Source organism: Suricata suricatta, chromosome 7 (assembly GCF_006229205.1).
Source record: "Suricata suricatta isolate VVHF042 chromosome 7, meerkat_22Aug2017_6uvM2_HiC, whole genome shotgun sequence".
Lineage (NCBI taxonomy): Eukaryota > Metazoa > Chordata > Mammalia > Carnivora > Herpestidae > Suricata > Suricata suricatta.
Genome location: NC_043706.1, coordinates 104519554 through 104545625, shown reverse-complemented (window position 1 = coordinate 104545625; position 26072 = coordinate 104519554). Strand labels below are relative to the sequence as shown.

Sequence of the window (26072 nt, the reverse complement as noted above, 5' to 3'; positions counted from 1 at the left end):
AATTCCATCTTCATTTTATGGAATATTCGTGGGAAAAAAAGGAAGCTTTGATAAAGTTCATTTTTCATTCTATAACACTATTTGTTAAAACTCACAATGTTAAACATATTCACTATAACCACCTTTATTTTTAAGGAATATTGCATTTGTGTAAAGGTGGATGAGGAGATACAAGGACTCTACCTTCCAAGTTCTCAAACAAGAACTGTGTAGTAAGGGTGACATTGTTTAATAGTGTCTGAAGATTATACTGGGTTTTGAAATGAGTGACCTAGCCATGAAAACAAGACAGTGCAGGTTAGTTCTGCTGCCAACTCTCTGATTGCATGTCTTTGTCCAAGTCACTAACTTCTCTGGTCCTTAATTTTTCCACCTATTGAATGAGAGATTAACTGTTCTTTAAAACTTTCTTGTGTTCTGATTATAGTGAAAATTCTTAATTTGATTTTCAAATTTTATGAATCTAGTAAAAAAATTTTAAAATAACAAGGAGAAAACTTAATAGTTACAAAAAGTAAATTAATACAATACAAATGAAACAAGTATTGGCAGAATGCAAGACTTCTATATGTGAATAGAGTTCATTAGAAAGCCTTCTAGAAAAAATGTGGTAAGCTTCCGAAGTGGGATACGGAGTAAGTGGGAGGGCAGGAGTACCATGTTCCATGTTCCTAGGATAAAAAGGTTTGCATATTTGGCAGTCACTTGAAGGAGACCACGGCAGATTCAATTGACTAAATGGTGACTTCCTGTGGAGGGATAATGGGAAAGGAGGCTTTTGACACTGTGAAGAGAAGAAAGGTATCAATTAGTAAAGTGCCTTGAAAGTCATGCTAAGGAGTTTAGGCTCAATGGTTAATGGAGGGAAACAACTGCCTGCTTTTGTGCAGGGATCCAAATATTCACACTGCTTTTAGTAAAGCGAAATGAGAATGAGAGCTTAAAAACTTCATGGAGAGATTAATTTATTAAGATTGTACCAGAAAATGAGCTGGTTTTGATAGGAAAGCCATGACTTTTAAAAATTAACTATAATATTTCGGTTACTTGGATTTCCACTGAATGTAAAGGACAAATATAGCCTTGTGATTGGAGTGTAAGAATATAAGAACTTACTTATTTTGCTTCAGAGCCCTGAAGGGTTATTCTCTTGTATTTCTTACACATCAGTTATTACAATGCAAAGAATGAGAAAGGTGGATCATTTCATTTTTTCCTAAAAACCAAACTTTTCGGGGCCCCTGGGTGGCTCAGTTGGTTGAGCGCACTGCTTTGGCTTAGGTCATGAGCTCATAGTCCTTGAGTTTGAGCCCTGCATTGGGCTCTGTGCTGACAGCTCAGAGCCTGGAGTTTCCTTCAGATCCTGTGTCTCCTTCTCTCTGCTCCTCCCTGACTCATGCTCGCTGGCTCTCTCTCTCTCTCTCTCTCTCAAATAAATATTAAATAAAAAATAATAATTTTCAAAAGATACAAGATATTTAAAATGTTTTCCAAGTCCTGTATATTTTGCTACTATTTTTATGTGTTATCAGCACATAGATTATTGCTGATGTTAACTATTTGGTACTTAACATGTATATCTTGCATTTATGTGGATTAATAAAGCTTATTTAAAAAAAAGTAACCCTCACAGTTGTAGTCCTATAAAACTATGTTTATGACTCTTTTATGGACATGGTTGAAAAAAATGAACTGTTTAAATGACTGTGTTTTCTCTCTTCTCTGCCTAGTCTTTTCTAGGACTGGTGAACTTGTTACCTTATCCTGCTGTTTATGAGCTGGTAGGCAATCGAGATCTTCCTAATAAAGCAGAATATTCTCTTCGTGAAGTCCCAACATGTGTTATTGTAAGTCATTTTCTTTTAATCTTTACCTTTTATAAATGAGATTTGTAGTACAATGTAGTTTGACAGAAAAAAAGGAGCATTAATGGTATTTAAAAGCTGATTTGATTTACCCGTGGAATGTCAGCTCTGAATTATCTGTGCATGGAATTTTTGATACAGGTCACATAAAAGTTAACAGCACCTACTGGAATTCAAAGTTAATTGTCCCCAACCAGGAAAGAAACTTGGCATAAATAGGCACATGTATATGAATGACTTTTAGATGGTTTATATTATTAGTCACACCAGTAGTGCTTCCTCATTGGTTAGGATAATTAGGATTAAACTATTTCCAAGGGCTCCAGTACATTTTCTGCTTATATTTTAATGAACTACATATTACTACCCCATGAGGGCAGTATATACATATTTATTTGAGACTTTTTTCATATTCATACTCCCAAATGGATAACTTGTTTTAATCATTTAGAGACATTTAATTCCTCATCTTTGGGTATGTTTATGACTTAAACACACAAAATATTGTATATTTGTGCATTCATAAAGACTTAACACTGAAATTCTATTAATAATTCTTTTTTTCTGGTCACTTTGTCTTGGGTGTTCTTGTTTTTCTTTGGTTTTGCCCATTTGAATACTTTTAATTCTTTTTAACCCTAAACAGTTTCTTTTTTTAAAATTTTTCTAAATGTTTTTGTTTTTGAGAGAGAGAGAGAGAGAGAGAGAGAGAGAGAGAGAGAGAGAGAGAGACAGAGTGCCAGTGGAGAGGGGCAGAGAGAGGAAGACATAGGATTTGAAGCAGACTCCAGGCACTGAACTGTCCTCACAGAGCCCAACATGGGGCTTGAACTCAAGGACTGTGAGATCATGACTTGAGCCAAAGTTGGATGCTCAACCAACTGAGCTACCTAGGTGCCCCTAAACGTTTCATTTTTTAAAACTTTGTCTACTCTGGGAGTTTTTTGATAATTTTATGCATGAAATAAAAAGATAGGTACTTCTGCCATTGAATTTTTGATTTATATTTTCTTTTCCTTTAAGTGTTTCACTTTTAACTTGTGCTTACTTGTATCTTAGCACTTCTTAAGTAGTTTTACAGTTGGCCATTTAGGTGTTCTGTCTTCTTACTACACTGTGAGTGTCTGAGAGCAAGTAGGATATTGTAGTCATCGTTAGCATTTAGCACATAGATGTCCAGTAAGGATTTTTGAAAGTACTCATAAAATTATTGCCTTTGTTGAAATAAATTATGGGAAACAAATGCAAATTAGTTGCATTATTTAATCTAGAACATGGCTTCGATGTTTGTTCTCAAGTTTTCATGGATATCTGCAGTGTGTATTCAAACTTCTTTTCCCTTAGAGAAGGTTTTGTATTTTAGTCTTAAAACACTTAACTGCAAATACTTTTGTTATTCTACTTCTCCTGATGGATATTACATTTTAACCATGTAGAACATGGGAATAGCTACTTCCCATCATTCAAACATGTTTAAACTCTCCTATTAAAAACAAAGAACAACTCCCTTGACCTGTGTCTTCTTTTAGCTACTATCCTATGGCTTTTTTCTCCTTCCCCTCTTTTCTACCTCCCCCTCCCAAAAAAAAGCTTCCTGAAAAATTAACTATACTTGAAGTCTCTACTTCCTTTTCTTCTGTCAACTCTGGAAAACATTATAATACAGCATCTTGTTCAACTATTTAACTGACATTTTTCTGCCAGAAGTCACCAATAAATACATAATTCCCTAATCCAGTGGAACCACCACCCCCTTCCTTTAACCTAATTAAGGTGGTAACCTTGCAGCTTTTAGCACAGTAGATCTATTGTTCCTTGTCATTCTGTCCTATGACTGTGGCACTTCTGATTCTCTTCCAGGTTCTCTTTTCTCTCCTGTGTAGTCTCCTTCGTGGAGACTTCTTTTGTGTCCTCTTTCTCTGTCTCTGTCCTTCAGATTGATCTTGTCCAATACTGTGGCTTCAGTTGTTCACTGACAGCTCTTTGACCTATATTGCTCACCTCCCTGTCATATCTATATCCAGATTTCTACCAGATAATGGACATCTGGAAAACTCATGGGCATCTTAGTCTTACCACTTCTATAACTCAATATAATTTTGTTTCTATCCTAAATCAATTCTGTGTTCTATTGTCCTATCTCAGTATATGGCACCGTCTTCTCAGTTGCTTGAGCTAGAAACCTGGAAGTCATTGTTGACTTCTTTCTATATATGCAATTACTCACTATTTATAGATTGTTGACTCCCTAATAACTAGATCTTGTTTACTTTTTTCTATTCCTATTAAGACCACCTTAGCTCAGAACTTTTTCTTTTCTTTCTTTCTTTCCTCCCTTCCCTTCCCTTCCCTTCCCTTCCCTTCCCTTCCCTCCCCTCCCCTCCCCTCCCCTCCCCTCCCCTTCCCTTCTTTCCTTTCTTTCATCAAGTTAGCTCACATACAGTGTAGTCTTGGCTTCAGGAGTAGATTCCTGTGATTCATCACTTACATACAAGGGCCAGTACTCATCCCAACAAGTGCCCTCCTCAATGCCCATCACCCATTTTCCCTACCCTACCCCTAGCCCTCCACCCCCATCAACACTCAGTTTTTTCTGTATTTAAGAGTCTCTTGGGGCAACTGGGTGGCTCAGTTGGTTGAGCGTCTGACTTCGGCTCAGGTTATGATCTCACGGTTCGTATGTTCAGGCCCCATGTTGGGCTCTGTGTTGATAGCTAGCTCAGAGCCTAGAGCCTGCCTTCAGATTCTGTGTCTCCCTCTCTCTCTGACCCTCCTCTGCTCATGCTGTCCCTCTCTCTCAAAAATAAAGATAAATAAATAAATAAATAAATAAATAAATAAATAAAGTCTCTTATGGTTTGCCTCACTCTCTGTTTGTTATCTTACTTTCCTTCCCTTCCCCTGTGGTCATCTGTGAAGCTTCTTAAATTCCACATGGGAGTGAAATCTTATGATATCTGTCTATCTCTGACTGCCTTATTTTGCTTAGCATAATACCCACCAGTTTCATTCACATTGTTGCAAATGTCAAGATTTCATTCTTTTCATTGCTGAGTAGTATTCCATTGTGAATATAAACCACATCTTTTTTATCCATTCATCAGTTAATGGACATTGGGCTCTTTCCATAATTTGACTGTTGTTGAGAGTGCTGGTCTAAATGTTGGGGTACATGTGCCTCTTTGAGTGACGAACTATAGAAATGATCCCTGAAAGTATAGTCTTATATATACACCTTTGAATCAGCACTATTATTTCCATCTTTTGGGTAAAAACCTAGTAGTGCAATTGTTGGGTTGTAGGGTAGGTATGGTTTTAATTTTTTAAGGAAACTTCATAGTGTTTTCCAGAGTGGCTTTCCCAGTTTGCACTCCTACCAACAGTGTAAAAGTGTTCCCCTTTCTCCACATCCTCACCAACATTTGTTGTTTCCTGAGTTGTTGATTTTAGCCACTCTTACTGGTGTGAGGTGGTATCTCAATGTGGTTTTGATTTGTATTTCTCTGATAATGAGTGACGTTAAGCATCTTTTCATGTGTCTGCTGACCATGCGGATGTCTTCTTTGGAAAAGTGTCATTCATATTTTCCACCCATTTCTTCACTGGATTATTGTTTTTTTGGGTGTTAAGTTTGGTAATTTCTTTATAGATTTTTGAGACTAACCCTTTATCTGATATGTCATTGGCAAATATATTTTCCCATTCCATTGGTTGCCTTTTAGTTTTGTTGATTATTTCCTTTGCTGTGTAGAAGCTTTTTATCTTGATGAGGTCCCAATAGTTCATTTTTGCTTCTATTTCCCTTGTCTTTAGAGACATGTCAAGTAAGAAGTTTTTGTGGCTGAGGTCAAAGAGGTTGCTTCCTGTTTCCTCCTGTAGGATTTTGATGGTTTTCTGTCTTATCCATTTTGAATTTATTTTTGTATGTGGTTTAAGAAAGTTCAGACCCTCATCTCTTGTTCAGATTACTTCAGTGTGATCCTTTTTCTTTCCTCCTAGTCTCAACCTGTAGATTATCCTCATGCTAATTTATTTTCAAAGTGATCCTTTAGAAATGAAAATTGGATACAGTAATTCTATTTAAAATCTACTGATTTCCCTTTACTTCCATATGTAGTTATATTCCTTTGCATGACATACAGCTTCTTATTTCTCAAAGCCTTCTTTTTTCTTTTGTCACCTTCTATTCTCTGACTTCCAGGATATTTAGACAGTTTCTTCCTTTTCTCTGGAATCTGGAAGCCTTTGGCTAGATAGTATCTCCTTATTTTTGATAATTTACTCTTTCTGTGAAGACTTCTCATATGTCACATTATTTTATTTAATTATTTTTGCATTTGTCTCTCCTTATAGTTCAATGAGAAGAGGAACTATATTTTGTCTTTTTCCCTGAAAGTTTAGCAAATTGGTTGTTTTATTTTTCTTTTGCTACTGTGAGCATGGTAGGTTCTCTGTAACTTCACTGTTTAATTAATGATTTATTGACTCCTAATGAATCTGGCTCTTCTTAGGCTTTATTTAAGAGAATTTAAACACAGTATCTGTCTCTTCTTTGGGAGTTCCATGGCATGAACCTTAGGAAGTTAAACTGAGGAGCTGTGTGTGTGTGTGTGTGTGTGTGTTTGCACAGGTGTGTGGAAGCTTTCTTTGCTTGCTTTTGTGGAACTTTCAAACTTTAAAAAAATGGTCTAATGAACTCCATATACCCAACACTAAAACTGCAGCTTTTACCAGCATTCTGTCAATGTCCCTACTTGTGTCCAGCTTCCTTTACGCCTGCATTTTGTTTGTTCGTTTCCTGGAGAATTATAAAGCATATTTTGTGCATAATGTCATATTACCTGTAAGTAAATTAGTATGCATCTCTAACTAATAAGGACTCTGAGTTTTTCATTTTTGCTTTTATTTAAATTACTGCCTCGTAAATCCTGTGGCTTTAATCATATCTAAGATGTTAGCTATTATCCCTTAATATTATCTAATAAGCAGTCTATTTAAGTTTCCTTTTTATTGAAGATGTCTTTTTTTTTCTTTTTACGGTTGGTCAGGTCATGATCCAAACAAAATCTGTAAATTGTATTTAATCATTAGGTCTTTTACATCTTTTATTCTAAAACTGTTCTGTTTCCATGCCCTTGATTTATTGGAAAAACTGGTTATTTGTCCTGGGTTGCATTGATTCAGTGTTTCACTAGGAGATGTGAAATGGTGATTCTAGTTCTGCCATTCTTTTGTATTTTACTTGAATTATTTAATAAAGGAAAACCTGAAAAATTTCTTTTTAGAAGTATCAGAATAAATGCTTGACTATTTATAAATACTCAGAGTAGTGAGTTGGTGCTCTAGTAATCTTGTAAAGGGATATTTTATTATTATCACTTTTATGAGCTACTAGTTTTTATATATATGTTTCAATCTAGTGAAGTCATTATTGCTTTTTTTTAAACTTTATTATTTATTTGGAGAGAGAGAGGGAGAGAGGGAGAGAGAGAGAGAGAGCGAGAGAGCGAGCAGGAGAGGGGTAGAAAGAGCAGGAGAGAGAGAATCCCAAGTAGGGATTCTCAAAACAGGTCTGAAACCCACAAACCATGAGATCATGATCTGAACTGAAATCAAGAGTCAGACGCTTAACTGACTGAGCCACTCAGGTGCCCTAGTCACTATTGCTTTTGATACTCTAGATGTTTTTTTGACTACTGAGTCTTTTGACATGATCTTAATCCTGTTTGATATATTTCTTTCTCATATAAGATGTTCCAGGTTCATTGTATACATTTTGTAGCTCAGACTTGGAAATCTGCCATCTTCAATGAGTTGTTTTTCCTTTTATTAGGAATTGCTAGTTAGAAACTATAACTTGTAACTTAGAAATGTTCATTGTTTAGGGTTGTCATTATTTCTAGTCCTTTCTGGGGATAGCTGAGGAGAATTTTTTTAAGTTTATTTATTTTGAGAGAGAGAGAGAGAGAGAGTGTACCAGCAGGGGAGGGGTAGAGAGAGGAGAGAGAATCCCAAGCAGGCTCCATGTTGTCAGCCCAGAGCCTGATAGGGGCTCAGTGTCATGAACCATTAGATCATGACTTGAGCTGAGATCAAGAGTTGGATGCTTAATTGACTGAGTCACTCAGGTGCCCCAGTATTCATTGTTGTTGTTTTTTTTAAAGAGAAATTCATCATGAGCCTATATTAATATTTTTTCATATATTTTTCTTTTACCAAAAAGCTTGGTTACTAATGACACAAACAAAACTGCCTATTTGCTTTTATTGTACAATGTACATATAATAGTATCAGAATAAAATAAGATTAGTGCATACATATAGACATTTTGTTTCAGTTAATTTTATCCTTAGAATATATGCCACCAGGGATTTACAATCAAAATACTGTGTTTTAAAGCACTTGAAGTAAATAAATCTGTACTCTGCCTGATAATGCCACTAACTTGATAGATTTATTTTAGAATGTTTTAAATTGAGAGGTGGTTTTACCTTTTCTTTTGCCTTAATTTTGTCTTTTCAATTATTACATGATTAATGTTCTTTTAAAGTATGTGACTCCAATATATAACAAGGTGTTTTCACAGAATGTGCTTACATATTAATCCCCTTTGTTCTTTCTCCCCGTATGTTTTGTGTAGCTCTGTGTAGCTGTTTAATATTAATTACAACTAAATAAAGTTAGACATTTTTTCCTTTAATTACTGTCAACCCTTCAGGTTTTCAAGGCCAATGGCCACCACATTGGATAGCACAGAGAGAGAACATTTCCATTAAATGCAGAAAGTCGTCTTTTATAGCACTGCCGTATAGCTAACACTTTATGTTACTTTTTGGTTTATCCTTCAACCGTTACTTTAATAAAGAATATATTTTCTTCCCTTTCAGACTTAAAAAAACAATAGTATGCTATAAATAATGTCCTGTCTCTGCAGTTTTCTTTTAATTCTGTATCTCTGAGATTACTATATAGACACACATAGAGCTCTTCCCTTATCCCTTTTAACAAATACATAATACAGTGGTGTACGGATGTGCTTAGGTTTATACATCCATATATATACATATATATATATGTGTGTGTGTGTGTGTATGTATACATATATTTTTTTCTTTTTTTGCTGAATAATAAATTACTATAAACTTGGCATATTAAAACTACCCATTTATGAGCTCACAGTTTTGCTTGTGGGAAGTCCAGCACTGTGTGCCTGGTTTTCTGCTAAGAGTATTATAAGCCTGAAATCAAGATGTTGGCCAGACTAAGGGCATATCTGGAGGTCCTGGGGGAAAAATTCAATTCCAAATTAATTCTGGGGAGAGTGAAATTTTTATGTTGTAGGACTGAAGTGCCTGGTTTCCTGCTGGCACTTGGAGACCAAGTGTTGCTCCTAGAGCTTTGTACTGTTGCCCCCTTCCTATTTCAACTGTGAACAACCTCCCTCATGTGAAATTCCTCTTGTGCTTTGAGTCTCCTTGACTTCCTTTTCTTTGACCAGCCTGAGAAAATTATTTGCTTGTAAATGGCTCCTGTAATAATGTCAGAGCCACTCTGTTTATCTTTTTTTAATTTTTTTTTGGTGAGAGAACGTACAAAAGTAGTAGAAGGAGAGAGAGACAATCTTAAGCAGGCTTGATGCCCAGCACAGAGCCCAACAGGGGGCTTGATCTTACAACCCTGACCTGAGCTGAAATTGAGTTGGATGCTTAACCTGCTGAGCTAATTAGGTCCCCTGATAATCTCTTATTTTAAAATCAATTAAGGAGTTCTACAATAATCTCTTCACAGTGATACATGCTTTAGTGTTTAAGCCCTGAGAATCTTGGGGCCATCTTAAATTTTGCCTATTCTAGTATTGTTGGGCTAGATTTCTAGAAGTCGGATCATTGGATTGAAAGGTAAATTCATTTGTAATTTTCATATGTATCACTAGATTTTCATCCACAGAGAATAGTCCTCTGCTTTCCCATCAATGAGATATTATAATGACTGTTTGCTAGCAGCCACATTAAGAAGTTTATGTGATCAGACATTCAGATATTTGTCTGACCGGAGAAAAGAAGTATTAGTGTATGTTTTTCTTGTGAACAGAACATTTTTTCATATGCTTAATGGCAATTGACTTCTTCTGAGTGGTCCTTCAATTTATTTATACTATTTTTCTATTTGTGTTCTCTTAGTTTTAAGGAACTCATTATGTTTTAGAGATGTGAGGCCTTAACTTCTCGTGATTTCATATCCACTATCCACCACAACTCTAGGCCCTGCAAACAGCTCTCAAGTTGTATTTTTGTAAATTAAAGGTCAGTGACACAGAGTACTTTTCTTCTAACACATAAAATCTTTGATTGCTTTTTAGTTCTTATCACTTAATTTGCAGTTATAGAAGTGATATATTAGGTAGGACCCCTTCAGTTACTGGAGAAACTCAGTTTGAATTAGTTTCAGCAGAAGAAAAAATTTAGTGACCTATATTAGAAAAATTATTGACTCAAAATTTCCAGGTTTAAATAATATCTGCAGCTTGTGTGGTCGCAGGGTGAGAGATAGCTGGGAAACACAGATGCCAGTACAAGTGACAGGAGTAATTCTTTTTCCTAACAAGAGGTGATAGCTGATTACAGTTCCCTTAGCATAACTGAGGAGTGTAAACAATGAATTAAAACCCAATGAAGAACTTGCTAATTGTTGGAACTGACTAAAAATGGGGTGGACTGCTTTGGGATTCTGTGCGTTCCTCATCCTGAGTTGTTGTTGGTGGAGATAATGCAAATTGGATCCAGGAACCTTTGGACAGTTGTAGTACATGATCTTTCAGCTCTTTTTCAATGATAGTATGTTTGCATAATGCTTGGCACAGAGTAGGTGTGCAGTAGATGCTAAATAAAATATGTGTGGACTTCATTATGCCATAGGTACAAAACAGAAAACAGGGACCAGTAGGAATAGAGAGGTAATCAGGTCCACATTGTCTGTCTCTCTGTATCCTCTTGTCCTGCTACTGCCCTCGATCTTGGCTTTATTGAAAGCTGTATATAGTGTAGTGGTTAAAAGATTGCATCTGAAGCCAGACTGCCTGGATTAGACTCCCGGTTCTGCCTTTTATGAGCTATGTGACCTCAGACAATATGAACTTTACTTTTCTGTTAAAAGAGGGCAGTAACATTTCTATCCCAGGGTTGCTGTGAGAATTAAATGAAATATAAAAGTTTAAATCACTCTTTGGCGTATAAAAAATGCTATATAATTGTCTGCTGTAATGATCATTCGTGTTTTCTTCTCCAGACGGTGTTCTCTGTGGGAGAGTCCATGGGCCTACCTGTCACTCTCTACTGATCTCTTCACCATCTCCCTGTCATTGTTTCCTAGCGCTGCCGTAACAAATTCCGCAAACTGTAGCTGAAAACAACAGAAATTTATTGTGTCACAGTTCTAGAGTCCAGATGTCGAAAATCAAGGTGTTTCAGCGCCACATTTCCTCCAAAGACTGCAGGGTAGAATGCTTCTTTGCCTCTTCCAGCTTCTGGCTGTTCCAGGCCTTTCCTGTCTTACTGCTGCGTAACTCTAGTTTCTGCCTCTGTCTTCACAAGGCTTTCTCCTTTCTCTGCCTTAAATTTCCCTTTGTCTTTTCCTTATAAAGGTGTTTTTAACAGTCTTAAGGCCTACTTGTGTTAATCTAGGATGATTTTAGAATTCTTAATTACTTCTGGAAATACTTTTTCCAAGTAGGGTAAGAATTATAGGTTCTGTGGATTACCATGTGGACATATGATTTGTTGGGGGTCACAGTGTAACGCAATATGACACCAAGTGGGAGAGGGGCCTTTGCCTCTACCTCCCTGCTGAATGTATAGCTCCATGTATTGAAACTTAATCTCCAGTATGATATTTGGAAGTAGGCCTTTAGGAGGTGATCAGTGCCTTTATAAAAAAGAAGATTTCGGGAGCGCCTGGGTGGCTCAGTCAGTTAAGCGTCCAGCTTTGACTCACATCATGATCTCACGGTTTGTGGGTTCAAGCCCGTCTCAGGCTCTGTGTTGACAGGTTGTTCAGAGCCTGGAGCCTGCTTCGGATTCTGTGTCTCCCTCTCTCTCTGACCCCCCCACCCCCGCTTGCACTGTCTGTCTCTCTCTCTCTGTCTCTCAAAAATAAATAAAAGACATTAAAAAAAAAGATTTCAGGGAAATTCCTCATCCTTCTGCCATGGGAGGGCACAGTGAAAAGATGACTGTGAACTAGAAAGTGGATCCTTGCCAGACAAAAAATCTTCTAGTGTCTTGATTTTTGGACTTCTCAGCATCCAGAACTATAAGAAATAAAATTTCTGTTGTTTATAAGCCACTAATGTATGGTCCTCTGTTATAGTGGACAGAATGGACTAAGACCCTTCTTACTTGAAAAATCCCAAGGAAGAACCTTAAAGGTTGAGTTTTGTTTATGGATGTTCATGGACTAACCAGTCATAAGCCACTTCTAGTGGCACAGGTGCTCGAGTATTGGCATTTTGATCGACCTACCCCACACCTTTTTTTTTTTTTTTTAATTTTACATAGCGAAAGCAAGGGAGGAGCAGAGGGGGGAAGAGAGAGAATCTTAAGCAGGCTCCATGCTCAGTGCAGAGCTGGATTCAGGGCTTGATCTCATAACCCTGGCACCATGACTGACTGAGCCACCTGGGCACCCCCCTCCTTCTTCACTTATCTTTTTCTGAATTAAAAGAGTCAGATAACACAAGCATAGCCATTGGGACACATGTAAACAGCAGGCACTCATGCGTGTATGTATTTATATGAATGGATATTCCTTTGTTTTTCTATTCTTGGTCTCAATTTGGCCTATTGAATGCATTCTCCAGCTGAACGATATCCTTTAAAGAGTTTCAGACTTGTGTGTCCTTCCCTCCCCTTCCCTCCCCCTTCCCCTCCCCTTCTCTCCCCTTCCCTTCCCTTCCCTTGTGTGTGTGTGTGTGTGAGAGACAGAAGAGAGGGAGAGGGACGGGGAGAGAGAGAGAGAGAGAGAGACTCTAAGCCTTAACTTGCATTGACTCCTTGTTGGGAAGCTGCTGCTTTAGAAAACTGATTGCCTTATCGACATACATTGCAGTGCTTAGAAACTGAAGTTTCTAAGCCTCCATAAGGCAAGCTTCTCAGGAGTTTGATTTTCTTCTCTAAGTGGTGATCTATCAATGTAATCTTCTTTAAAGAACAAATTATTTACCGTAACATTTGTTCTCTGAAAATTCATTATCATTGATAGATCACTGCAATCTACTCCTCCATTAGCTTGGTGGTAATACATTCTCTATCTCTTTTATTCTTAAAATATCTAGTACTTTGGTTTGGAACTAGAACTTTATAGAGTCCTGAAGTGTCACTGACTGTCAAAGTCTGAGTGAGCTTAGTGTTCAGACTAGTTGGACAAATTTCAGTCACCTATTCTAGTATCCTACTAATAAAGAGAAATCAATAGTAATCCTTCCAGAAGCTTCTATGCAAGGAACAGACTGGCAGATTCTCTTCTCTCAGGTAAGAGAAAGCCAGTGATACATAATTCTAGATTATTCTTGAAGACTATAATAAAAACAGTGATAATCATTTCTTAAATTATTTTAAGCAATAAAAATATAGGAATACATAGCAAACAAGTTTCTCTGTATATACACTACAGAGACTACTTAATAGTGTCTAGGTGCCTGACAAGCCAAGGAGAGCTCCGTGGCTCCATCCCTGGAGCTAATCAAGACTATCAGAGGAGGAATTAGGAAAAAGGAGAGAGTGGGTAAATTATTGAGAATCTGAATATGAAGCTGGGAATATGAATTGAGTTACTTAGCTCATGTTCTGTCATAGTGTTTGAAACAAGGAGCACCCAACTAAGAAGCAGACAAAAGGACAGATTTTAAGATAGTAATCTTTTTTTCTTCATTGATAGGCAGTTGATTTAATATTTGCTGATTGTAAACTCTTGTGCTAGTATTTACCCATTTTTACTAGATACCTGTAGAATGATAATAAATGAAATCCTAAGTGTTATGTATAAACTTTTACTATACAAGTTAACACAAAATCCAGTTTTTACTGTTTAAATTAGTATTTTTCAAATGTTATTTTGAAAGATTCATTATTTCCTCATCCTTGCAAAGTCATTTTCACGCCTCTTACTTATTTGATGATGCGACATTTGTACCATCATCTACATAGTCCTAAGTCAGTATTACATGACTTTACTCCCTAGCGAAACCTCCCTTTTGTCTTATTGGTCATGGAAATGTCTTCAATTTGAATGCCCTAGAGTGTAGCAAGTTGATTGGTCAGGAAAATGAACAATGAGAGAGACAAGTCCTTTCTATGAATAAATTTATGTTTTTTAATTTTGTAATTTATTTCTGAGAGAGAGAGATAGAGCACTAGCGGGAGGGCAGAGAGAGAGAGAGAGAGAGAGAGAGAGAGAGAGAGAGAGAGAAGGAGACACAGAATCTGAAGCAGGCTTCAGGCTCTGAGCTCTCAGCATGGAGCTGATGCGGGGCTCTAACCCACAAATCGTGAGATCATTACCTGAGCCGAAGTCAGATGCCTAACTGACTGACCACCCCGGGGCCCATATAAATAAGTTTCTTAGGCCTAAACCTAAAGATCTACACAAAGCTGGGCATTATAAAAGAAAGCGTTTTTAGAGAGTGCTCAAAACTGTGTGGTAGGCTTACATTGTCAGTGCTTGAGAGGGTGGGTGACACCTGGCTCATCTGATTCTGCACTTGCATCATGATTTTAAGCCTGTCTACACATTGCAACAACTTGGGGATCTTTTAAAAGGGTACGAATGCCAGAATCATACTCCCAAGGATAGTAACTTAATTGGTGTGGGGTAGAGCTTGAGCATTATTTATATATGTATATTTATATATGTAATTTTTTGCAGTTCTCTAGGTGCTTCCAGTGTTCAACCAGGGTTGAAAACCACTCATTCACACATGCAGAGACTACCAACATAATCTCAGATAGCTACTAGATAAAACTATTCAAGTCCACTGCTCATGCATTTATAGATTTCATGTTTGTTTTTCAAAGTAGTTTACATTTTCAGCAGTGTAATCAGTATTTAGCTGGCTGCATAAGTTGTTCACACAGTACCAGAGTGGGATATAAACTAGTGATTCTCCATTTGGCTAAACATTAGATGACTCATTTCAAGAACTTCGACAAATCTTAATGCCCAGACACATCTAGGCCACTTAATTCAGAATCTCTAAGGGTAAAATTTGGGCACTTAAGTAACTTTTCTTTTTAACTGCTACCTAGGTGATCACATGTAAAGCCAAGTTTGAGAACCAAAAATCTAAATAAATATTTGTTGATTTGTTTTTTCTTTAAATGACTTGTTAAGTACATTCTCACTCCAACTCTTTCTTTTTCAGGATATTATAGATAGACTTATGATTTTGAATTCAGAAGCTAAGATTCGTTCTTTATTCAACTATGAACAGTCGCACATCTTTGGTCTAAGGTAAGGTGCTAAATTTTACCTGAGATACATTTTCTTTTCTTTTTTTTAAATTTTTAAATTTTATTTTGTGAAAGAGAGAGTGCAAGTACAAGAGAGCGAGGGAGGGGCAGAGAGAGGAGAGAAAGAATCCCAAGCAGGCTCCACATTGTCAGCACAGAGCCTGATGCAGGATAAAATATGTTAATTTGCATAGTGTGTTTTCTTCAAATGGAGTTCAATAACCAAATGGAGTCATTTTGTTCTACATGAAAAAATTTGTCACCGCATTGTTGATACACGTAATAGAGTTGTGTAGTGTGGTGGTTAGATTGGCAACATGGCCTCTGAAGTCAGACTCTATTCTTCACTAGTTGGGTGAAGTGGGATCTCAGTTACCCATTGGTAAAATGGAGGAAAATTATATTCTTTTCCTTACAGTATTATTATGAGAATTGCATAAGAAAAATTAAAAGGACTTATTACAGTTCCCGGCAGGTAGCAAGCACTATAAAAATGTTAGTAGTAGATGTAGTAGCAGTAGTACTTCAAGTGTCTCTTTATATGTGATTGTTTTATATGATTTTTGTGTTTTACTGGGAAGTTAATTTTGTCTTCATTTTTTCAGTAACCCAGTAGTCTTCTGCGTGCTGCCAAGTAATTTGCTATGTTTACAACATCAGCATTAGGACAAAGAAAATGACCAAATCACTTCTCTGAGGAAAAGTTTTTTTTTGTGTGCTTTTTAGTAATTCTTTGACAATATGTTTGTTTCATTGTATTTCAGAGTTCATCCTTCTTATATTTGGTTGTATTTTTAAGTCATACTTTTGAAGTTAAATAATTTCCTTTATTTTACTAATTTCAGTCTAACATTTGTCAGTGTGGTTCAATAGTGATAATTTATTTTTATGTTTTTTTAAAATATAATTTATTGTCAAATTGGCTTACGCACAACACCCAGTGCTCATCCCAACAAGTGCCTTCCTCAATGCCCATCATCCACTTTCTCCTCCCCTGTCCCCATCAACCCTCAGTTCGTTCTCTATATTTAAGAGTCACTTATGGTTTGCCCCCTCCCTCTCTGTAACTATTTTTCCCCCTTCCCTTCCCCCATGGTCTTCTGTTAAGTTTCTCAAGATCCACATATGAGTGAAAATATATGATACCTGTCTTTCTCTGACTGATTATTTCATTCAGCATAATACTCACTAGTTCCATCCATGTTGCTGCAAATGGCATGATTTTATTCTTTCTCACTGCCAAGCAGTATTCCATTGTATATATAAACCATATCTTCTTTATCCATTCATCAGTTGATGCACCTTTAGGCTCTTTCCATAATTGGACTAATTTAGATAATAGCTCTGTATAAATCTCATGTTTCTATGTGTTTTTTGAATTCTTATCTGTATCATTTATTTACTTTCTACAGTGATTTTGTTTCCAGTTGTACATTCATTGTACTATTCTCTTCTGTGGATCATCTCATTAAAAAATTTGCCTTCTACCTTTAGCATTGCTTTTCCCATTCATTTTTCCCCTCTGAATTAAGGGTAAGTTTAATACAGTTTCTTTAGGTTTCTCACAGCACTTGGATGAGGCTAATATATGGCTGAGTGGCATGTGGATTTTCACTTTTCAGTAGCATTACATTCTATGTAAACTTCTGAATTTTTATTTGCCAGGATCCTACAAATCTATATTGTAAGTGACTAATATATGAGAAGGCTGCTCCTTTGTTTAGCCCTCCTCTCTTCTTTGTTTCCACTTCTCGCCTTTTCTTTTCTAATTTTGTTATCTGGGTGCAGACATGCCTTCACATGTTTCATCTTATAATGGAACACACTGAAGAAGAAATTTTCCTTGACCTCAATATCTGTTAAGTCACTGTCCTGTTTCTCTTTCTCTCACCATAGCCAGACATCTGTGCAAACAGTCCCCACTTGCTTACCTCTCTTTACTCCTCAGCCCACTTAGATTTGACACTGACTGACTCTGTAACTGTCAGAATGGAACATCTTGCTCAAATTGCTTGTTCCTTCTATGCTGATGAATGTAATTGATTCTTCTTTTTTTTAATTAAAAAAATTTTTTTTTCCAAAAAATTTTTAATGTTTTTTATTTATTTTTGAGAGACAGATAGAGACAGTGTGAGCAGCAGAGGGTCAGAGAGAGAGGGAGATATAGATTCCAAAGCAGGTTCCAGGCTGAGCTAGCTGTCAGCACAGAGCCTGACGTGGGGCTTGAACCCACGAACCATGAGATCATGACCTGAGCCAAAGCCGATGCTTAACTGACTGAGCCACCCCGGCGCCCCATGGATTCTTCTCTTTTTAATTCTCATAACTGTCAGCATTTGATACAGTGGACCATTTCTCTCTGTGTGAAAGTTCTCTTTGCTTTTGTGACCCTCCTGTGGCTGCTCTTTTTTCTTTTTTGCATTCTCTAAGCATCACTAAATTTGAAATACTTGGGACTTTGTTGTGGGCAACTTTTTTCTTCTTTGTTCTGCCCCAAGTTCAACTACTTACATACAGTATCCTCTGTATGTCGGTGGGTGCCCACAATTTATAGGCCTAGTCTAAACCATTATTTGGAGCTATCAGATTCAAATACATAACTCTTTTGACATCTCAATTCATACATTTCTCAGATGTTAGAATCTTAACATGTCTATGACTGAACTCTTGGATCTCCTCCTACAAAAACAAACAAAACAAAATAAATCTTATGTTTCCATCTCATTAAGTGGGCCAACCATCTAGTCAGTTGCTCACTCTTGAAAGTCATATAACTTTTTTCCTTTGCTTTTCAAACAATGATTTATCTTTATTATAGACAAATTAACCAATTCAGGAGACTAAATTATAATAAAGTGAAATTCTTCCTAACTCTGAAAGCAACATTATTTTTAAAAATTTTAATTCCAGTGGAGGTAACGTATAGTATTATATTACTTCAGGTGTACAATATAGTGATTCAGCAATTCCATACATTATTCAGTGTTCTTTCATACATTACTCTTAACCCCCTACACCTATCTGAAAGTAACATTATTAACATTGACGGAAATCACTCTAGACATCTTTCTGTGCATATATGGGGAGAAAAAATAGATATATGGAGATATCTTTTATAAAAATGGAATCATGATATAGTTTCCATTTTAAATTCTAATTGAATTTTATAGAAAAGAAAAAACTAGTGAGACAGATGAAATTGCTGAATTTCAAATAACTGATTTTCCACTCCAGGGGTTGTTATTTTCCCCAGAGATTCCTCTGAAGTTAAGAAAAAGAGATTATGTAAAACTTTTCAAGTAGTTGAAGTACTTGAAGTAGTACTTGAAGTAGTTCAAGTAGTTTGAACATTATGTTTCACTTCTATGCAGTATTAATTGACTCTCTACTATGAAAGATGAAGACATTAATGCTCTCATTGGCCTCCTACCTCTCCTGTCTCCACCTGTTAGGAGGATGTTCTTCTGGGAGATGAAACTAATCTAGGTTTCTTAGTGTAGTGACATGAGATACGCAGTATTTCTTTAATATGATTGCAGGTTAATATTTATAATTAGTTGGTTTACTCTTCTCTACTTCATTTACTCAGTCAATATTTATTGAGTGCTTATTATGCTTTATGCTAGATGTAGGGGGTGTAATGAGTAAATAAGATGTGGTGCTCATTCTCTTTAACCTTACTACCTAATGAGGAATCAGATGTTGAGATAATTAAGCAAAATGTGAGGTAATTAATACAGAAAAGAAACATTCTTATAAAGCTCCCCATCTTCCCATTTTAAATAATTGGCAGTACCTGACTCCCTTATGTGGCTTTCAGGGAACTCTATAATATATCTGTACCTTTTCTATGTACATTTTTTTCCAACTTTCCTCAGCCTGAGTTAATGCTTAGTAGGTTAGACTTCTTATCTCCCTCAAGCCCAGTGTCTATTATTGGCTATATACCTATTTTTCTGTGTCTTGAATATTGCTCTCAATTTTGTCGTCTTATGAAAATTTGACTCCTCCTTCAAGGCAGAGCTTGCTTTATAAATTACTTCCTCTATGACTTCCTATAGCACACTTTGATCTTGTTTTTTTCCTGCATATTCTTTGCCTTTATGGTCATTCCCACAAATTTAATATATAATTCTCCCCCTGACTAAAACTTAAACTTCCTGAAGGGATATTTTCTTTGACTTTCATGTCTACTACATAGCTAGGTACTTTTTGGCTATTTCATTGACATTTCCTAGATCATTTGGGTTTTTTATTTAAGAAAGCTGTACATTTATTGAAAATTTTGTGTGCCAGTTATTTTCTTGAACATTGTCTTTTATGGACAATTAAGGCACCTTGGTGTTCTAATCCTTTATAATTTCTTTTTTTCCTTCTCAAAGTTGAGGCTTAATTGAGATATAATTGACATATATTAGTTTCAGGTTATAACAATTCAATATTTGCATATATTGTGAAATGGTCACCATAGAAGTCTAGTTAATATCTATCACCATGCAGAGTTAGGGAATTATTTTTCTTGTGATTAGAACTTTGAAGATTTACTCTTAGCAGCTTTTAAATATGCAGTGCTGCATTAACTGTAATCACCATGCTATATACTACATCTCTATGACTTCTTTATTTTATAACTGGAAGTTTGTTTATGACTCTCTTCACACATTTCCCCCCAACACCCCACCTCTGGCAATTACCAGTTGGTTTTCTGTATTTGAGTTTGGTTGTTTTAGGATTCCACATGTAAGTGAGAACATACAGTATTTCTCTTCTTTGTCTGACTTATTTCACTTAGTATAATTCCCTCAAGTTTCATCCATGTTGTTGCAGATGGCAAGATTTAATTTTTTTATGACTAATATCCTATCATATATATACTACATTTTCTTTAGCCATTGTCCATTGGTAGACCTTTAGATTGTTTGCATATCTTTCTTGTTGTACATAATGCTGCAGTGAATATACAGGTGCATAAATCTTCCCAAATTAGTGTTTTTGTTTTCAGATAAATACCCAGAAGTGGAATTGCCGGATCATATGGTAGTTGTATTTAAAAAATTTTTAAGGAACCTTCATTCTGTTTTCCCTCAAGTAGCTGGACCAGTTTACCTTCCCACCAGCGGTTCAGCCATTCTGACAGATGTGAGGTGATGTCATTGTGGTTTTGATTTCTTTTCACGTAACTTTTGGTCCTTTGTATGTTATCTTTGGGAAAATGTCTATTCAGATACCCTGCCCATTTTTTGAATTGGATTTTTTGGGGGGTGTTGTGTGAGCCATTAAATGTTTTGACTATTAACCCCTTATGAGATTTAATTTGCAAATATTTTTTCATCCAGTAGGTTGTTTTTTCATTTTGTGGATGATTTCCTTTGCTGTGCAGAAGCGTTTGAGTTTAATGTAGACCTACTTGGTTATTTTTGCTTTTGTTGCCTTCACTTTTAGTGTCACATCCCATAGAAACTTTTTAAAAAATGTTTATCCACTTTTTGAGAGACAGAGACAGAGCATGAGTAGGGGAGAGGCAGAGAGAGACACGCACATAGCATCTGAAGCAGGCTCCAGGCTCTGAGCTGTCAGCACAGCCCAACGTGGGGCTGGAAACCATGAACCACGAGATCATGACCTGAGCCTAAGTCGGGTGCTTAACCAACTGAGCCACCCAGGCTCCTCCTCTGGAAACTTTTGATCCTGCTCATCATAGCTTAGCAGTTTAAGATATTCTTAACTATCTTTAGTTAGAGGAATGTTCTGTTCATACCTAAAATATTTTATTTCATTATAAAACCTGTATCTCATGGAGAAGAATTATACACTCGGTATTAATGGTTTTCTTTATATGAAAGTCCAAATTAAGTTTTAATTAGACTATGGCATTGCACATTTTAACAACTTAAATCTTATATAGTAATTTTTCATTAAATATACACATTAAAATTTAATGTGGTAAAGAGATGTTAATATAGTAGTTCTCCTAAAACTTATTCCTTCTTTATTTGAAACTCTAATGTGGCCTACTGTTAGTTTTCTTTAAAAAAGCAAAGGAAAAAAATAACCACTCAGAAATCTTTATTTATAGAACAAAGTTTATCACTTGCTGTTTAAGTTATTTTACACTTATCTACCAACAGTAAATTGTATATGCAGTACAGCCGTTTTCTGTATAACCATTTCCTTTGAAAAAAATCTGACCTGTAAGATGATGTGAAGATAAAAAATAAAAAATAGTTTTCAGTTTAGAACCAGTATGGTTATTTTAACAGACATAGACAATATGTCTATGGACATATAGTCCATCACAACAAATCACAAAATTATTTATTCCCAGTGACCCAGATTCTAATTAGACTTAAATCTGATTAACATTACTAATAAGTAATTTTACAATTATTTTTTGCGATCTTTATTTAATATCATAAATTAGAATGTAATTTGACTACAAAACCATCCACATTTTGGATTTTGTATACACATGTATTTGCACACATAAACACATACACAATATTTAGTTTTAAGTTTATTTGAAGAAAACTGATAGTCTGTTACTAATTGAAGACCTCAGTAATGGATTAAAAATTCATATTTAATCAAAGAATTCCTGTTTATATAGAATAATTAGAAAATAATGAAAACAAAACCTTGTTAGTGTTTCTCTTAGAAATAATTACCATTAACCTCTCATCCCTATATTTTTCATTTTTTAGCTGGAATATGTTTTTTGTAAATAGGAGCTTTATTGTTTAAATGCTGCCTTTTTAACTTAATTTTAAATTATTTCATACCTTTAAATTTTATATATACACAATTTTAAAAGATTGAATAATATTCTAGTATAACAATGAATCCCAATCTTAGGTAGGTTAATTTTTTTAAATTACACATTTTTATAAATATCTCTATGCCCATAATTATCTTAACAACAAATTCTTAGAAATGGATTTGCTGTGTTAACGAGTAGGCACATATTTGAATCCTATGTATTTCTATCTTCCTACGTGTCATGACTCCTTTTACTTTACCTCTCTTTGCCATTTTACATTCCACCTAATAGGACACTTTTTGCTATCATTCACTTGTTCATTCAGGAAATATTTATTGAATTCCTACTAGGTGCTACACTCCTATGAATTGTCTTTCTTGGGAATTCTGTGTCTTTGTTCTCTTTTTATATCTGAATTCCTTTTTGTCCTTGTTTTTGCTGATTTCTTTTTCCTCTTCCTCTCGTTACCTTTTCAATCGAATTCTCTTCTAGTATGTCTTTATACTTTTATTCCTTTTTCTATGCAGTCTTCTGTACTGACTATAACCCTGTATCTATGTATCAGTCCCTAAGCTTTCCCTTGATCATATGTCCAATTTTATTGAACATTTGGCTCTGCATACCTGCAAGGTGAGCAAACTCAATAAATCCAAAAACAATACTCTGAACTTAATAGAAGTCCAAATTAACCTCTAGCTTCAGGGGATCCCAGAATTTTCTGAAACAGATATGAATTTAGTACCCACAGTGAGTCAGTAGGCTCTCTACAGCCTCAGCTCACCTAGTTTTATTGGCAAACTAACTCTAACTCCGCCTTTCTCCTCTCCAGATACAGTTGTATACACATCAGGACTTTAATCTCTAGATTTGGAGGTATGGTTGTGTGTACAATCCATATCCCTTTCTTGGTTTTGATCAACAGGCAGGGAGTTAGGCATTGCATTTCTGCTAGCTGGTTTTTATGCACTGACCAGAAGTCTTTTGTATTGGAATTTTGTACTATTTGTGTTTATCTTGACCAATGCATTTGATGAGAGAGCTAATGAATAACTTACAGGATTTATCATTATCATGATGCATACATGGAAGTATTCGGAATGGTGGTAGAAATGAAATGTGCTGATTGAGTGTTTTCAAGGAAGAAATATTAAGAAAAAGTGGCAGAGTGGAGAGAAAAGGCTTGTGACTCTAGGCATGAGGTAAAAAAGGACATGGTTTGAATTTCTTCGAGTGGAAATGGTAGCTAAGACTAAACTTCACAGAACTATTCTGGGTACCCTGGACCAGTGCCCACCTGCTCATATTAATGATAAATTTGAAAGTGACATATAAAATATGTGGTAATTAAGAATAGAGAGTTATTTGTTTGGTGAGATTTGATTTGGGTTATTAGCAGATTCCTGAGGGAGCTGCCATATTCAAGATAAATTCCAAAACAAGCGAAGGGATTAGTCCCAAATTTCAGATATTGCTTTGTGCCTTCAGCTAGTTCAAATGAACATTCACATTAAGGAAACACTGATTTTTCATTTCCAGAAATGGACTGAAATTCAGAGATGGCTGAATTTTGTAAATTTTTTTAAAAATTCCATGCATTAGAGACAGATTCTTCTAAACTTATGAATATTATAATATTAACTTGGTATCACCCTGCTTCAAGTGCCACAATCTCTTTAAATTCTAAAAATCAGAAAAAAATTTACATTTCAAAAACTAAAAATTTTTTGAACTTATTTGCAGTCTGCACCTAATCTTATCTGAAATGATGTGAGACTCTCTAGTCTTTATTTAGCCTGCCTAATTTGAGTATCAGTCTTTTGCTGAAAAAGTATTAATATGCTTGATTATGAAGTGTTATTCCAGATTCTGTGTATAATGTTATTTGTTGCTAAATCCATAAAAATTCTAGATTCATGGCCCTAAGGTATGGGAATTATAGACCTTAAATCACTAATTTGCAATTTTCAAATCACATATGGGTAGGGGAAGGAGGTTGGGGTGAGGAGAAAGAGAAATATATATTGTGTATGGTATTTCAAAACACAGTTTTGCAGTGATATCAAGTGCCCATTTCTACGTTAGATTGGGAGGCTTCTTTGCGTTTGAGATGAAACAATGTATCTTCCTCGTTGATAGCTGCAGAGCTCTTAGCAAGCATCCTGGCTCATAAAGGGTATCCTGGGCTCTCCTCAGGTCAGGATTGACAAGGAACCTCACAGAGAGCTTACAGCATGGTTAGTGTGAGCTGGTGCACATCATTCCTGACCACACTGATAACAGAAACAATTTGGCCGCAGACTAGTCTTTTGATTATAACTAGGTTATGCTAGTTATATTTATTAGTGCAGATTCAAAGATACATTGATGTCTCTTGGAGAGCATCTATACTTGATGCATATGTGTATAGTGTTATAGTGATAAGTTGGATGTCTGTAAATTATTTGGCTTAATAGGATTAAACATGTTAAGAACTTATTTCCAATAAATAAGAAGCCCATTCTTATGTTTTATAATGTATATAAAATATATAACTATATCATGAAACTTATAGGGCCAAGATAAAGTTAATATTATCAATATGCATATAATATATATTGTTATCTATTAAAAGCAGTGACTAATTTGATTTTTTAAAACTTTTTAAAGTTTATTTTGAGAGAGAGAGAGATGATAAAGAGCATACACGGGGATGGGCAGAGAGAGAGAGAGAGAGAGAGAGAGAGAGAGAGAGAGAATGAGAATCTTAAGCAGGCTCTGTGCTGCCAGTGCAGAGCCCAATGTGGAGCTCAAACTCACGAACCGTGAGATCATGACCTGAGCTGAAATCAAGAGCTGGACACTTAACTGAATAAGCCACCCAGGCACCCCAATTTGATTCTTAATGTTTTGCACAAAATCTTGCAAGTCTTAGGAGTCTGGTGCTCCTAGTTGACAATCTTTGCCCTGAAGTTCTGAGTATACTTTGTACACTTTGATTTTTTTTCTCCCCCTCCTCAGAATACTTCTGGTTTTGTAGGTCAGTAATGCAAGCTTTCTGTTGTTAGCCCTGAATCCTTTTGCCCAGGAAGAATTTTATTTCAGGTTTCTTGTGTAAGCAAGATAAACTCATTTGGCTTGTCCAATTGCCATTTAAGTCTTTTTTTTTTTTTTTATAACTTCTTTACCCATAACATTTTTCTGTATTAAAAAAATTAAATCATAGGGACTTTCATTACATTAGAGATAAAATTTGATAAGGTAAAGAGAACTTTAAAAAAAAAGACAACTTAGAGCTTGGAATACCAATGTATTTGTTTTTGTTTTATCTGTTTGAACAAAGGGAAAGGGCTGAGTAAAGGTCCAGATTCTGTGTGGCTTAAATTTTACTTGACCCTTCCAGCTCAGAATCTGTATTTATCTTTTTTGGCAAAGCAGCTTAAGAAGATATTTTTCATGGTCTATGTGACATCTACCAAATATTTTTAATTTATTTTTATTAAAGTAATAAAGATATATGGTTTAAAAAGCCAAATAGTATGGGAAATCATTTAAGAATGAAGAGTAATCCTCTACCCATTCTTCTCTACTCCCAAGTCCCTGTCTTCAGAGGCTGCCACTTTCAATTCCTTGAACTGATATTTTTGGTATTCATCGCCAGATTTAAAAAAATGTTTGTTTATTTATTTTGAGAGAGAATCCCAAGCAGGCTTTGTGGTGTCAGCACAGAGCCTGATGTGGGACTCAATCCTATGAACCATGAGTCAAGATTTGGACGCCTAGCAGACTAAGCCACCCAAGTGCCCCTCACCTTGAGATTTTAAGTAATGTTTATACTATGTTTTGATTTTTAAACTTTAGATTTTATCTTCTCTTAGAGATTTAGAAACTTAATATTTAGATGTCTTCTGCTTTCCCTCTCTCTGCTATATAGTTTTATCAAAAATTATAAGCTTTGATATTTAAAGTTGC

General features: G+C 35.7%; 1 protein-coding gene across 1 annotated transcript in view; it reads left to right on the top strand.

Moving 5' to 3' along the window:
• Positions 1-26072, top strand: part of TBC1D32 (TBC1 domain family member 32) — a 199834-nt gene that overhangs the window by 88437 nt on the left and 85325 nt on the right. The window contains exons 22-23 of the mRNA XM_029945049.1: positions 1731-1847; positions 15280-15368. Coding sequence (XP_029800909.1) covers positions 1731-1847; positions 15280-15368 — 206 coding nt within the window. The remainder of the gene's footprint in view (positions 1-1730; positions 1848-15279; positions 15369-26072) is intronic.